Source organism: Annulohypoxylon maeteangense (assembly GCF_022496945.1).
Source record: "Annulohypoxylon maeteangense strain CBS 123835 unplaced genomic scaffold GGS22scaffold_11, whole genome shotgun sequence".
Taxonomy (NCBI): Eukaryota; Fungi; Ascomycota; class Sordariomycetes; order Xylariales; family Hypoxylaceae; genus Annulohypoxylon; species Annulohypoxylon maeteangense.
The window spans coordinates 110,010-124,699 of record NW_025953258.1 but is presented as its reverse complement, the minus strand read 5'-3'; the positions used below and the strand labels follow the sequence as shown (position 1 = coordinate 124,699).

Here is a 14,690-nt window from a genome sequence, read left to right as displayed (position 1 = left end):
GGTTGGCTCTCGTGATCTAACCTGTGCGACGCCATTGGCCAATCTACTTCCAATCCTTCACATGGCTTGCTGTTTATGGTTGCTTTGGCGACAGCCTAGCCTACTGATCAGCGAGGGGTAACCAAAGCCTCGTGCTGTATTGCAACCCTTTCGGAGAGCTATGATTCATAAAAGGGAAAGGGCTGTTGGTCGTGGCTGATCGCTGCTGATGATGTCGTCCTATTTAATCCTAGGGTTGAGCTTGTTTCTAGTTCCCTCGAGTTCTCGGCACTCTTTACCTGATGCTGTCTAGATAGTGCAGCACTAAATCATTTCTTTCACTCTCCATGGGCTCGAATTCTACCTCCCTCGAGTGAGCCCAAATTCGACGTTGGTTTAGGGGCGATATTAGAGGAGTGTTTGCCACCTCGGGTGGCTTGGGAAACTGAGAGATGGAGGTATGCCAAGACTTCCAAATAGGCACTCACCCGAACAGACTTATTGACCGGTTTCTCAAGACCATATTGAAGCGTGGAGCCTCGTTTCCGAACTGGTCTCAATATCCTATACCGCACTTCGAATTATCTGCATCGGGTCTTCTTGCGCTTGCTGATCTTGGTACAATCGCGAATCGTACTAAGATTGTAGGAGGCTCGTCATGGCTTGACGCGCTACTGCTAGCTCCCGGCTTACACTACCAGCAGGCTGCGGATGCCCTAAACGGCAACAGCGAATCCTATAGCGCTGTTGAGCTATATGAAGGTCGAACTTCGAGCTATAATATTACTAATACGGCCACTCGACAATATCTCGAGCGCGTCGGATTAGCGGGGCAGAAGGTCACGGTTGATGTCGGAATGATGCCTAAGCAGAATTATTACTTTGGAGGACGGCGGCAAAGTCCCGGTCAGCGTGCTACTATCTGGAGAGATCAGGGCGCCGACTTAGGATGGGTTTCGCATGTGTTGTATCTTGCAAGCCCTGTTCTGACTATAGCTGCTTTCGTATTTATGATCCTTCTCCGCGAATGGTGGGGTGTGGCGTCCCTCCTAGCGCTTATGGTCTCCCGCCTTTTGAACATCTGGGTTATCAAGAGCCGCTCGAAACCGCCCGAGAACCCGCCACCAGATCCTGACGTCAGCAAAATGCTAACCGAGTACCTCGTCGACTTGGGGCATGGGCGATCCGTGTGCCTCCGTGGCATGACCGAGGACCTTCAGGCCGTCACCACGACATCGTGGCTACGTACTAAGACCCATATCGAGGGCTATCTCGAGGCGACCGCTAAATTGATTGTCTATTGCGTCGCTGCCTTCAGTGGCAACATGACACAAGTTGGGTCCATCATTTTCATGGCTCTATTGCTTGTGACAGCTGGTTTATTAGGTCTCAGCAATGGCCATGCTAAAACATTCCGCATGCACGGTCGCTTGGCTACGCCGACGGTGGACCACTTGCCCCGCAGATCCGGCAGCACGTTGCCTTATCCCACCGACACTGACAGCAAGGGCGGGAGTACGTCATGGCCAGCTACGAGCACGAGAGAGTCGAGCGGTCTTTCGGGTATGGTCGATTTAGCGGAGAAGGGGCAGATGGGCGGCGTTCTAAGAGACCGGTTCCCTTATGACGATGAGATGGAATTCAAGTGACAAGTGGAGTGGGCTAGGCGTTGATCATATTAATGCTGGGCATTGTACGCCGGGACGCGTGCCGCTGCGGAGTATGTAATCAATATTTCGGGACGCATCTTCCGCATGTCCCACCAGTTCCGCACGGTAGCTACACGGAGACATGGAGTTACGGGGTACGGGTTTTGGATATTGTGGCCTATATGTGGTGTATTACTTACCAGGTTTGCTTTATTAATTGGTGTAACAGTAGACATATGAAGATATTCGTCTGTAGGTAGTCTACCTACCTATCTAGGCATTTGAGATACCATCGCCGTCATGGATGCTAGATACTACATAGTAGGCAATAATGATACCCTGACCTCGACCATCTAATTATGTACGTACTACCTCAGCTCCCCTCTGTGCCACCTAGCAATTAAAGATCGGAAATAGGGACGTCTCTTGTGTATCTATGCAATGCAATGCATCCCGCGCAACGGCAGTTCCCGCAACCACGTTTCAGCAGCGATGATGAAGAAGTCCCGAACCCCCGAATTCCATAGGTAATGGCGTGGGATATGTCTTGATTAACATGTCTTTTCTGTGGCTCTTAGTTGTTTTATTTCGTGCCGATCTCTCGTCTTCCCGGCCGAATGGACTCGTCACTTATGTAAGTAGGTACCTATGTCCAGGGTCGACCAGGAGGGCCAGGTCTGCAAGGTCCACCTGTCATGTCAGCGTAGGTATGCATACCATTAGTCATTTGCGACAGATTGGATCGATATTGGGGGTATTTGGGGCAGCGCAAGCCTGTATGTCTTATATTATAGCCCCCCCAGATCGTGGTATAGCATCCGCAATCCCCATCCGTACGCCGTCATTTTATTTTCCTAGCCCGCCAGAGGCCCGCTTAACTGGATTCAGCGCGATGCATGACATTCTGATACCGAAATGGCTTCGTCCAGAATGCCGGTACGGCGCTAAACATGTATAATACGCCCTACTATAGCCCCGTCACGAGCCGTTGGTATCAGGCCTGCCATGCCTAATCGGGAACGCTGTCGTAGATTAAGCCCGGGATCAAGGTTCGGACAATAAATGAAGAGGCTCAGTGTCACTCCGTTTTTTAATTCAATTTCTTCCTCATTCCCGAACCCTAGCATACTCATGTTAGATACATACGTAATAATGAATAATGATCTGACATGACATTATATGAGAGAAAAAATAGGTAGATAACGAATGCACTGAAGCTGAACTTTTGTGTTATGTAATCATCATTGATCTGATACACGAGGAAAACTCCTAAACCCTCGAATGATATCCCTGACTCCACGTTCCCTGTGTCAGGGATAGCTCCTATGAGAAAGACAGGTTTTGGGGGTATGTATGTAGTAAAAAATGTCCACAGTATTCGCCAACTCCGATTGCCTGAACCGTATTTTTCATCCCTCTAATACGCCCCATACGCCTTGTACGATGAGAAAGAGGTATCTAATAATCTATGAATATATCCTTCCCCTGAAACATGTTTCCATCAACATGGCATGCTACATACACGCCTCCATAAAGCCGTTCCAACGTTCTGGATTAGTATTCTCGTCTGTTTTTGCCCGTCTTAGGGGACGGCCCACCACGTGTCAAAAAGGGGTGCTTCACCCTCCGCCCTCCCCTTAGTCATCTTCTACACTAGATGACAAGGGTGGGAATGAATTAAAACCGTATTACGATAGACATCAAAGCTGTAAATTTGGCTGGTAGAACTTCTGTATATGGCGAATCATGCACCCCAATGGGTGCTCCAGGCAATCGTAAATAATGTAGTAGAAACCGTTTAGAAACAGGTAATGACGAATTATTTCGTAGAGGGGCCAGAGGGCCTCTGGTAATGCTAGTAAGACCTAGGAAAAGGTAGACAGTGCCTAAAAGCCGCCTGCCTGCTATTCAACCCGCAAGAATTGATTTTTTGCTGAAAGAACTTTTTTTTCTTTATTTCGTAGTGTTGCCAGTGCAAAGGATTGATCTTAGAACATATATCTCTCTTCGGAAAGGCGCACGATTTCACATAGTGCTCGCATAAAATCGGGATCTTCTTCACGCCTCGGCTTTCCTCCATCGGTACCCGAAGCCGGGCCACAGTTGGACGTCCGTAAGGTGGCAACAAGTCTCGAGATGCACCTAGCAAGGCCAAGTCGTAGGTCTCGTAGTAACTGCTCGCTGTGGTCAGGTGGCGTTGGGCGGCGGCCGCCAAAGCCATTTGATGTCGTGGGTCTGATGGACTCGTGGAATGAATGGGACTTCGGTAACACGAAAAAGGATCTCTTGCTGCGAAGTGTGTTGCATCGTGAAGAAGGGGGCTCGGGAATCGGCGCGTTCGGGTCTTCTTGTAAACCAAGCAAGCTTGCTGCCTTGAGCGGGATCGCGGTACCGTCGGAGGTGGAAGATCGCATATCGATAGAAGTGCGGAGGTCGATAGAAAGCTCGAGGCTCATATCCGATACCACCGAAGACTTGGAGCTGGGTCTTGATATTGGATTGGCAAGCACTGACCGAGGACATAAGGAAGTAATATAATTATATGCTACTATATGAGCATAGAGAGCGTCGCAGAGGTAATCAGACGAGGTAGGGAAGAGATTTTGAATCGCTGTCCAATCTGGTCTTCTAGGCCATGTTGGACTAAATCTTGATTCTATACTCTCCACCAGGCTATTTTGTTGTGGACTAGGTGGTGTTCGGGTAGGAGATGATGGCAGTCTCTTCAGAGGCAACCACTTCCATTTCGACGACTTTGCTGGCTCTGATGTGTCTACTGACGTAGGTGATTCTGAATATAAGCTCGCGGGGCTCGTGCCCCTGTACCTAAGTTTTCTCGAATGACCACGTATGGTCTCGATAGAAAGGCTAGAGCACTGGAGCATCGTTTCCGGGAAACATGCTATCGAAACTCGGAGCGTATCGATAACCTCTGGTGGGAGTGGTAAGGGAGTATGCCCACCATCTGCCCCAGTTCGAGCATAATAAGGAAAGTTGTCGACACTAGACTCCAACCAAGATTCGACATCGATTCCGGCCGGGGCGATTTCTGGATGCTGGGCACTTTCTGCTCGTGAAATCCGCCCACCATCATTTGCTATCAAGTTAAAGTCTGAAGGTAAATCCATCCTATCATCTGCTTCGTCAGCGTCATCGCTCACATGCCGGTTCATCTCGCTACGAAACAATCGAGGCGGGGCTGAAGACGGCATGTTGAGATCTGGGGTTGCTGGACCGCCGTCGGAATGTGGCGGTGGTGGTTGAGACGATGAACTTTGTCGAGACGGTGAAACATTAATCTGCGGAAGTACTGGGTAATTTCGGTGTAATAAAGAAGAGCGTCGCGTTGGAATTGAGGTAGGACTTGCCAAAGGCTTCTTCATATAAGTTTGTCGCTCAGGCGTACCTAAAGATATTACGCTGGGAGGTGACGTTGGAGGAAGAGCAGCCGATTTGGGGCGTGGTAAAGCTGAGTTGAGTGACATACTCCTTGACTCGTCCAGGTCACGTCGCAAATGATGTGCAGGTGACGAGAGATTGATCATGCTATTGTACCTTCGGTCTGGAGAATTTGCATCATCAACATCAAAATCCATCCAACTCTCGCCAGCTTGCTTCTTGTCTTGTATCACAAGCTTTAATTGGTTCGACGGCTCCATTCTTTCCGAGGTTACTGATGTGGCTGCTGTGGCAATCGATGCATCCCGCGTGCCAATTGATGGTGGTGGCATCAAGACACCGGATGATTCACTACTAGTCGTGTCGGAATCGCTATTGTTTTGTTCCGACTTGCGATGGATAGATAGAAACTGTGTTTCCTTCTCATGCGCATTTTGTAACGACTTAGCCCTCGACATCAAGTCCAGATGATAGGACAGGGATGAAGGGGCCGCGCACAGCGAACTGTCCTGCAATGAATATCGTCTCTTGCTCCCATCGTCAGCTAGTGCAGGCGCCGGGGCCCCAGCAGTTAATTGTCTCGATGTAAAAACCTCCTCCGACGCTTCCAAGTCCACAGCCAAAAGCTCTGGCAAATTGAAGCTCATGAGCGGTTCGAAATTCCCCATCGTGATGTCTCGTTCCCGGGTCCGAATTGATCGATTTGGTGGCGTTGCAGGGGAATGCTAGGTCGGCAATGACAATCTCCTACATAAAATCTCTTCCCTATGCAAAATCCACCAAGAATTGGATTTTGGGCAACTCCGGAAAGTCCGTTCGTGGTGTCTATACTTTTTTAGTAGAGTCCCAAAAAGAAAAAAAGACGAAAGGTCGGAAACGACGTCGAAGACAATCCGCAAGAGTTGAGAATAACAAAAGCGGTCTCGTGAAAAAACACTGACGCTGGATCAAGAATCCGAGTGGATTTGAAGACCCAAGAAAAGTTGAGCGCGTTGGACAGGGGTCCTAGCAAAGGATGGAGCTACGTCCCTCCGTGGGTGGTGTTCGTAATTCCAGAAAGAGATGAATCCCCATGGACCCTAGACCGGCCAGGGGTCTCTTCGCTCAGGCGAAAGGTCGCAGAGGGTCGCAGGCACTAGAGGAATGCGGAAAAAGATGTGGGACCACCGTCCATCACAGGTCCCTAACTTGGAATTATCGACAAGGAGAGAATATTTCATTCTTCCTGACGATATCGATGCTGCTGTGATGGCTTACACAAGGCGTCCACCCTCCGTCTGAGTTACGGCAAGCCAAGTATGACAGACATTTGATCTGAGACATGTCTCGAGGTAGGTAGGTACCTAGCCTAGATAGGCACATTTAACCCTCCATCGCCATGAGAGGAGAAAAAAGAGGAAACCCCCTTGCTTTTTCCCACATGGGATCAAGCGGTTAGCTCTTTGACAATTTGTGACTTGACGACTTGACCACCCGATCTTCTCGCCAAGGGATCGCTTCCAGGGTAGCATTGACCATAGCGGTATCATTTAAGGAACCAATCAGTCATTTTAATTGAGGTGTCCCAAAATTCACACGCTAAGTTCGTTCCATGCAACGCGGCGGTTCTTTCTGGAAATTATTTCAAGTTTAATCAGCCAATGGATTAATCCGTACCGTCCGCATAGCACCATATTTTTAGTCTGCCCTGATTCGGAGACTTTTCTGACGAGCTATCGTTGCCGACAAGAGCTGGGATCCATTGGTTGGAGGTTAATCACTTCACCAGATAAACTATTTGAATGGTGGGTGGCGAGAGAGACACAATTGCGGGCGATCGAAAGAAAGTTCCGAGGCCATAGCGACGCCGTCTCCAGAGTCTACGCCTAGATAGGTAGCGACAAGATCAGTCAGTGGACCTCCTTTATGGAGTTGAATATTTGTCTAGCCGCTTAGGTATCCTGAGTCGGTAGACCATGCTATATAGTACGGCCGCTAATACTCGCTAATCTTTATTGGCCACCGTATTTAGGTGGGAGTGGGAAGAAGTATTGTCTTCCCCTGCGTCCAATGCGTCCGTCCAGACATGAGCTTTATCTAGTCGAACCAGTCGAGCAATGATGCCTGATTTTTGATGCTGTATGTAGGTATGTAGGTAGTTGTCAAGCGACACGACAGACGGGCGACCACGTTGCGTTTAAAGCTTGCCCGCTCCATCCAAATGCAGCGCTGGACAAGGAATCACGATGCATCATTGTGCAGCAGTGCAGGATCCACCTTGTCTTCGAGGCTGAAGGGGCTCCCAAGCCTGGATTGGCCATTCATAGGCCTCAGACATGCTGCAACGCTATCGTCAGTTGCAGGATTTAGCGTCTCTTCTTGGCCTGCCTAGCTGTACTCAGCTACCTTGGTTATACCGGTCCGATAAACAATAGTATCCAATAAGAGTATATGAGCGGTAGGATAACAACAGCTTCAAATTCGGAAAGGTGAAATATCGGACACCAGGAGGAAATCAATTGGAGAAGGCGTGCGTATGCAGCCGTCGTTGAAATTCTTCAAGTTCCCGGTTTGCGAGTCCATTTTGCTTCTCGACCGGCCAAGACATGCAGTCGGCCGTTGGTCTGCCGTAAAGGAGTATGGCGTCAATTAAGCGAAAGAGGGGGTAATCTGGAACACGACTAGAGATAGTCGAGGAGCTATTTGAAGCCTTTCAAGATAGTCATAGTTAAGCCAGGGTGGAGTATAACATGATATGTGATGAGATGAGGTGAAAACGGAGTTTTATTTTGGTTTAAAGTATTCCTCGAACTGTGATGGATCTTAAGTTTTACACATGATAAAAGGTCGCAGTTACTTCCCTTCACCGACATCGTCTCCCCTGCATATGAAAAACCCAATTCGTATGAAACAACTTTGTCCTACATGAACCCTTCAAAGAGGTAAGGAGCATCCGCAGTGTCAGAGTGTGTAGCTCCAAATTCTAGACTCGACAATAGATTTTTGCTTTTGGGGGGTTTGCGGGGTTGAAGTATTAGTTTGTCAACTTTAATTCACCTATTGAACCTCTACCTACAGCGTAGAAAGATGGTGCCAAGCCCTGAGGCTACGCCGCAATGCCGGCCCCACTCGTAAGCCACGCACCAGCTGCATGGGACGTTTTAGCAGCCTGCAGGACAGTGGGTCTGTCAAACATCAACCTGCGAATAGGATTTTGTGGGGGAAGAAAAAAAAAAGTGACAGCAACAACATCGAAGATCTTCAAAGACGAAACAAAACATCATATGGTACATTCTCAAACGGGTTTCCGAATTCCAAGTTTGTCCAAGTAGACTACCAGAAAGAGAAACATACAGACTCCACCCATCCCGTTAAGTCTATCTAGGTGCTATAACGATTTATAGCTTCTAGCTACCCTTGGCTTACAAGCACTTGAAGAGTTGTTGTGGCTCAGTCAGTAGGGCTAGGAGGTTATGTTGACCGAGAGCTACTTCGTGTCTGTGGCCGGACCACCCTTGGCCAATAACACGGCCATCGCAAAAGATGCCGGGATTTATGAACATACACTACATCCGAGCCATTCCACGACAGCTACCTTCAAGAAAAGCTCTACTACCCGAAACTGTCTAGCTGTGAGCGAGACTCACGTGTTTGCAGCTCAGGAAGAGAAATCGACAGTTCATGTGTATTCGAGAGCCAAGGGTAATCAAGAAGCTTTAGTCACTTTCTCAGAGCGCATCCGGAGTATCGCTTTACAAGACGATGTGCTTTTTCTGGGCACACAAGAGGGGAGGCTCATCATATGGGAGGTCGGTTTACCTAATACGAGCACATATACGACCCATTCCATAGTCTAGCTTACTAATTGCTTCTATAGATCTGCACCGGCCGACAAGTAACTACACCTGCTTGTCATGTTCAGGCAGTTACCTGCATTGCTACTACACCTTATCACCTTATCACGGGGTCAGATGACGCGAATTTACATGTTTGGTCCGTTCCCCGCTTGCTAGAACTAGACTCGACCATCGAACACGAGCCCCAAGAGACTCTGTCGAATCATAGGGCCGCCATCACGTCTATCGCGGTAGGTCGGAGTGTGAACCCAGACACCAACATATGCGTCTCGGCAAGCAAAGACAAGACCTGCATAGTCTGGAACTACCAACTTGGCATAACTCTGCGAACGCTGCTGTTCCCCAGCTCACCCCTCTGCCTATCCCTCGATCCGTGCGCGCGCGCCATCTACGTTTCCTCTGACGACGGATCGCTGTACGCCATCGATCTATTTGCCGAGAAGGCCCTACTAGGACCGCAGAGTGCGGAGGAGAGCTCAACGGCCATTCAGGTCTCCTCCGCTTTCGGCGCCGCGCCCCAGGAGGCGGGGCCGGCTTCATGCGTGGCGCTGAGCTATGACGGTACCATCTTGATATCAGGGCACCCGCAAGGCCAGGTCCTTCGCTGGGACCTGAGCAGCCGCGCCGACTCCACCGAACTAACGAATATCAATGCTTCTGTCACCAACATCGTCTTCGTCTCCCCACTTCCCTCTCCGCGTCCCACTAAACCTATCGCGGTTGTCAAGCCATTTTTAGGAAGCCGAAGCTATGACTTCACCTCTCAATTAGATTCCGATATGGTAGAAGACACAAGGTTTACCAAAATGCTTAACTCCAACGGACTCCCGCAGGACGTGCTAGAACAGGCCATTCTCGCCTTCCAGGCCCCGACCGAGGACACCGTCGGCGATCAGGAACTGAGGAAGGAGAACGAGGAGCTATGGGAGGTCATCAACGAACAACGCGCGCTCCAACAGAAGACATTGCAGCGGTACCTCGAGGCCAAATCTGGCAAAGCCTGAACGCATATCGAAATATCCTAAATTAAGAATGGTCCTGACTAAGCGAAATATCATGGGGCAGAGACATATAATGCCCACTTCCTCCCGCGACTCCCGTCTACCATGGCCTTGGCTTCGGCGATTTCGTCAAGAGCGCATCATCCGGTTGCCTCGGTTGATCGTTGGGCTGTATCATATATCACATTGGACTAACTAGAGACGGATAGCTCTCGATAGGAGCGCAAGCCAATCGCACTCGTTCTCCCCGGACTAATATCCAACACTATTAAATCTAGTGTCTAATATCTAAATGACGATCGGGGGGCGGTATTTATCGCAGTTTCGAAAGTCCGGGGAAAGCGGAGTGGGTTTTAACGATATTCGCCGCGGGGAAGCCACCGATGTTATCAAGACATCCAACTCGTTCTAAGGTGGAGGCGCACAGAATACCATCCATGGATATTTTCCAAGAACCGCGGAAGCCGGTAGTATTCTAGTATATATAGCATCATAGATCTAGATAGGTATCTTACCTATACTATGTTAGGTAATCGGTAAATATTTTTGACGTTCACTGAAGTTAATAGTCGCAATGCCATGTGATGTGTAATCCATCTACCTACCATACCCCTTTCCATATTTTCAAAACCCAAACGTGTACTGTCGTTTATGGAGTTACCTACTAACCTATTAGATGTTCCCAAGGTTTACAACGAGTTAACCCCATATAGATGGGGGACGTCGAATAAGAATGGTTTTGATATAAGTAGCCTTATTTGGACCCTTTTAAGGCGCTGATAAAACCATGACAAGACCAATCACCTTGATCACTAAATATAAATAAGAACCTGTAGTGTGTCAACAGCAGAGGGGTATATATATTGTCCGGGATGAAAATGCCTAATTTTTTTCTCTGGCAAATAACAGCATAAATGGAATATTCCCACAAGTTTGCCTGCGCAATTCAGTTCTTCAAAGCTCCGTCTTAACCCTCTCAAAACGTCACCCAAAAATAATCGTAATGATACTCAAGGAACCCGGTGGCCATACCAAAAGAGTATAGCAATGTGGCCTGCTGATCCGTGATCAATGCTATGCTATAAATGCAATGCAGCGAACGTGCAACTCGCCGTATCCTATATCGCTTGCCTAGAATGCGAAAGGATCATCGCCCAAAAGTTGCTTGGGGGGAAGAAAAACACGACCAAAAGTCGGCTAGAAGACGCGCTGCGGAATAATTTCGAGAAAAGAGATTGGGAAGCCTCCTAACGTCCGATAAGAACCGTTGTTGTTTTAGCCCGAAATGTTGTATAAGAGCTTGAACCCTAGAGTGCAAAGTGCCTGCGGCCAAGAGTGCAGGTATTTTGGACTCAAGTTTTCTTAGTGACTACTACCTAGTCGTGATAAACGCCGTGAGCAAAATCACATGAGAGGGTTTGCTCGTATCACCTAAACGCCCCACGAATAAGTCCGGCCGAATCGGTCATAGTATAACGCATTTCGGCCGATGACTCGAATCCCGCTCCTTTCGCCGTCTTCGCTTTTTATAGTATGATATAGAGTAAGGGTCGAATTTATCATCTTGGTCCTCGAGGTAGTTTTCCCCCGCATCATCCTTCCGCAGCATTTGTCGACATAGGTCTATGAAAACTTCATCGACGTTCGCTTTATGAAGTTAGTTTGGTCAACATATGACCTTAAAAACTTCAAATGCGGGTAGGAATCAATGCATATGCAAGGGCAGTGGATAAAATGCACTTACTTCTCGTTCGAGCACTAGCTTCATAGTACGGTGCACCCCATCTCTGCGAGATTTGAAAACCTTTGGTTCGTGGCACGGACCGCTGGTCTTCGAGGTCCGCCTTGTTTCCACAGATGACAATTGGCACATTGTCGTCGTCCTTGATGCGCATAATCTCATCACGAAGTCCGGCAAGTTCGGCTAACGACGAGGTTGAGGTAATACTAAAGACTAGAAGAAAACCTTGGCCGGTCTTCATGTATAGATCCCGCATGGCAACTGAAGCCGAGTTAGCATGGTAACACAGATAAGTTGCATATTCGGTGTGTTGACCAACCGAACTGCTCAGTGCCAGCGGTATCCAGACTGTCTTAAGTTAGCATGGTAACTAGCGCGGCAGCGAGACTAAAAAATAATAATAGGATGAATCGTGTTGATAGTTGGCGATGTCTTACATCTCCAGAATTACCTGGCGACCCTGGTGCGAATGTGTAAGCAGCGGTTAACGCCAACCCAATCAGGTAGAAGAGGGACAAGGTGCACTTACATCAACGGCCACCTGAGTGCGGTACGAATCTTCAATCGTTGGGTCATAGCTCTCGATCCACTCGTTATGGACGAACTGAGCTATCATAAATTAAAAAAGACCCGTCAGTAATTAGATCCATTTCTGATAATTGATGATGACGCATGATATTTGGATAGATCGTGTTTTGTTTCAATACGATATCCAATCGGAATCATTCATCGTTGAAAGCCAAGGAGGAGTGTTACCTGTAAGACAACTCTTCCCGACACCGCCTAGTAAACTGTTAGCGGCCGTTACGTGTATGTAAGCAAAGGGAAGGTGAAGCTTTGGTGTGAACAAGGACCCTGAAAAAAAAAAAAAAAAAAAAAAAACTGATTCCACACCGAAGCTTGCAATGAAAAGACTCACCTGCACCTAACACAACAATGTGGAATTCCCGGCTACTCACAGGAATTAAAATGTCAGCTTCCTGAATAATAATAACAATAATAGCATAATGATTGAGTTAGTAAAAATAGTAGAGACGAACGCAGGTTGATAACGGCCCTGTTTTGGTGGCATTCTTTCAACGTCAGCTTGAGCTGTTAGCTTAAGCTCCAAGCTAGCTTCAAGCTCCTGAATCTCATGAAAGGCGCATCAGAGGCGCCAGAATTGTGAATTTGGACAGCAATGAGATTCAAATCCAACTGCCCTTCAGCTCGCGTCTATCTGTCACTTACGCGACAAACGACAAAGCGGCGGCTGGGAGGGGTTTAGTTGTTGTTCGGTGGAGGTATCGTCATCCAAGGCGGATTGAAATATATTTATGTATTTTTTTTTCTGCTGGGGGTTGCTGGAGGTTGCTGGAGAATGTTGCCGGGGGATAACGTCAGATGTGGATGGGTGTGAACTGACGTCCACAGATCCAGGTAGGTAGCCGCTTAAAAATGTGAAAACGGGAGCAATTCAATCAGATAAAGAGCCGCCCTGGTTTGAAAGTCGGGGCGTGTTGGGCGGGGTGAACAAAAAATAAAAGCGCGGCTGGCCCCTTTCCTTTTGAAGCAACGCGAACCAGGGAAGGGATCGGACGCAGCGAAATTCTTCGGTACCGCCGTGAGAAGAAGCGGAGGGGAAAAAATAAAGTAAACCACAGATAAACGGACTAGGCACAGAATTGACGAATATTAGGGGTTGAGGGGGCCAAAAAAGAGGGGTATAATGTAATATGATGAACTAGAAATGGATGAAATGCGACAGCATACATCTAAGCACATATACAACGTCCAGTAGTAGATATTCTGGTCTTGTATTGTACATAGAATGATGATATATGCAGCTCGCACACCTCTTCTTTAGGGGAGAGCCTACCTAGGATATATGTAGTCAGCCTAGTTAGTATTGTACGGCGGTAGTACCTAGTAATCGGGCTAGCTGGGTCCACGGTATTTAAGTATCTGAAAGAATATATGGGTAAAAAATGATAGACACGGGATCTGACGATAAGATGCACATTAAGAAGTATAACAGTAGTAATGGCAACGGATCGTGGCCGATCTTAAAAAAGGACGAATTCGGATATGGAACATGGAATATATGTGCATTGCATTAGCAATATTGAAGCTACATGCTAGGGACTACTAAGTAGGTAAGCAACAGACAAGAAAAGAAGAAAAGAAATAAAAGAAACACCCGTGTTGGAGAGCCGAGGAATAAGCATTTAATTATACGAATGGATGTCTTGGTGTTCCCCTTCCTTCCTTCCAGTTCCCTCGACGTAGCTCTGAGGCGAAGGTTCATGTTTCCTGCTTCCTGCTTAGAGTAGTGTTCGAGCTTGATGTTTGTCGGGACTCGGTACATGCTTTTCGAACTTGAAGATGCATTGTGGTACAAGCCTATTGGTGAATTCGTGCCTACCTGGTAAAGTACCTAAGGTCCTACCTTGTCTACATTGCCTATCGTGCCTGCCGTGCCTACCTACATGGTAGCAACCCTAGAAGCATATTTTCGGCCCGCCTTTTGCATGTGTGGGCGCGTTTATTAACGTAGTATCGCGGTGTGGTCGTGGTGAGAGGGTGCTTGGGCTTGTTTAGGCTTCTTCCTAGGCTTTCCTTGGTATAGCCAGCCTCTGAGAGGCCAGTTGCAGCATGCGTAGGCGCAGGCGCCGTTCACACAGCCCAAATCAGTCCATACATTGAATATTTCTAGCATCCACATACATACATCATACATAACACATACCTATACATACATGTATGTATTGAACATATCATACATGCTGCATTTAAATGTTGTATGTGGTATGTAGTATGTACAGTACATCACTGTAGTACCCCGTTTGATGGAGTGCATGTGGTTGTCGTACAAATCCCCGCGATGACCCAATAGGCTCTTCTAGCTCTTTTTGACTTTTAACTTTTTTTTTGAATCCTCCCGCCTCTTTCCCACCCACTGCGTAATTTCCTAGATTTCCCAAAATATTTAGATCATTATCGTAGAGAAATGGAAAGTTAGGAAATTAGAAGGTGCAATCGTTTCATCAAGTACTAGATAGAGTAGAGACGCGCCGCGTTAATAGTTTTAGTTTCCCGTTCCTCA

General features: G+C 47.8%; 5 protein-coding genes across 5 annotated transcripts; 3 read left to right on the top strand and 2 right to left on the bottom strand.

Moving 5' to 3' along the window:
* Window positions 1–198: 198 nt before the first annotated feature.
* Window positions 199–1,995, top strand: GGS22DRAFT_165838 (uncharacterized protein). Its single transcript, XM_047961754.1, has 2 exons — window positions 199–437; window positions 498–1,995. Exons 1-2 carry the CDS (start codon window positions 432–434, stop codon window positions 1,626–1,628), a joined length of 1,137 nt encoding a protein of 378 aa, XP_047817526.1. The 5' UTR covers window positions 199–431; the 3' UTR covers window positions 1,629–1,995.
* Window positions 1,996–2,319: 324 nt separating this feature from the next.
* On the top strand, window positions 2,320–2,613 carry GGS22DRAFT_165836 (uncharacterized protein). Its single transcript, XM_047961753.1, has one exon. It carries the CDS (start codon window positions 2,338–2,340, stop codon window positions 2,584–2,586), a length of 249 nt encoding a protein of 82 aa, XP_047817525.1. The 5' UTR covers window positions 2,320–2,337; the 3' UTR covers window positions 2,587–2,613.
* Window positions 2,614–3,442: 829 nt separating this feature from the next.
* Window positions 3,443–5,897, bottom strand: GGS22DRAFT_24528 (uncharacterized protein). Its single transcript, XM_047966596.1, has one exon. The coding sequence runs from the start codon at window positions 5,693–5,695 to the stop codon at window positions 3,617–3,619; it is 2,079 nt and encodes a 692-aa protein (XP_047817524.1). The 5' UTR covers window positions 5,696–5,897; the 3' UTR covers window positions 3,443–3,616.
* A 2,364-nt stretch (window positions 5,898–8,261) lies between these two features.
* On the top strand, window positions 8,262–10,419 carry GGS22DRAFT_24519 (putative ribosomal assembly complex component Ipi3). Its single transcript, XM_047966595.1, has 2 exons — window positions 8,262–8,815; window positions 8,884–10,419. Exons 1-2 carry the CDS (start codon window positions 8,480–8,482, stop codon window positions 9,865–9,867), a joined length of 1,320 nt encoding a protein of 439 aa, XP_047817523.1. The 5' UTR covers window positions 8,262–8,479; the 3' UTR covers window positions 9,868–10,419.
* An 803-nt stretch (window positions 10,420–11,222) lies between these two features.
* Window positions 11,223–13,196, bottom strand: GGS22DRAFT_24448 (ras-domain-containing protein). The gene is made up of 8 exons (XM_047966592.1): window positions 12,646–13,196; window positions 12,525–12,556; window positions 12,362–12,388; window positions 12,135–12,214; window positions 12,043–12,065; window positions 11,925–11,953; window positions 11,609–11,866; window positions 11,223–11,511 (listed from the first exon to the last, which is right to left on the bottom strand). Exons 1-8 carry the CDS (start codon window positions 12,675–12,677, stop codon window positions 11,330–11,332), a joined length of 663 nt encoding a protein of 220 aa, XP_047817522.1. The 5' UTR covers window positions 12,678–13,196; the 3' UTR covers window positions 11,223–11,329.
* Window positions 13,197–14,690: the final 1,494 nt, after the last annotated feature.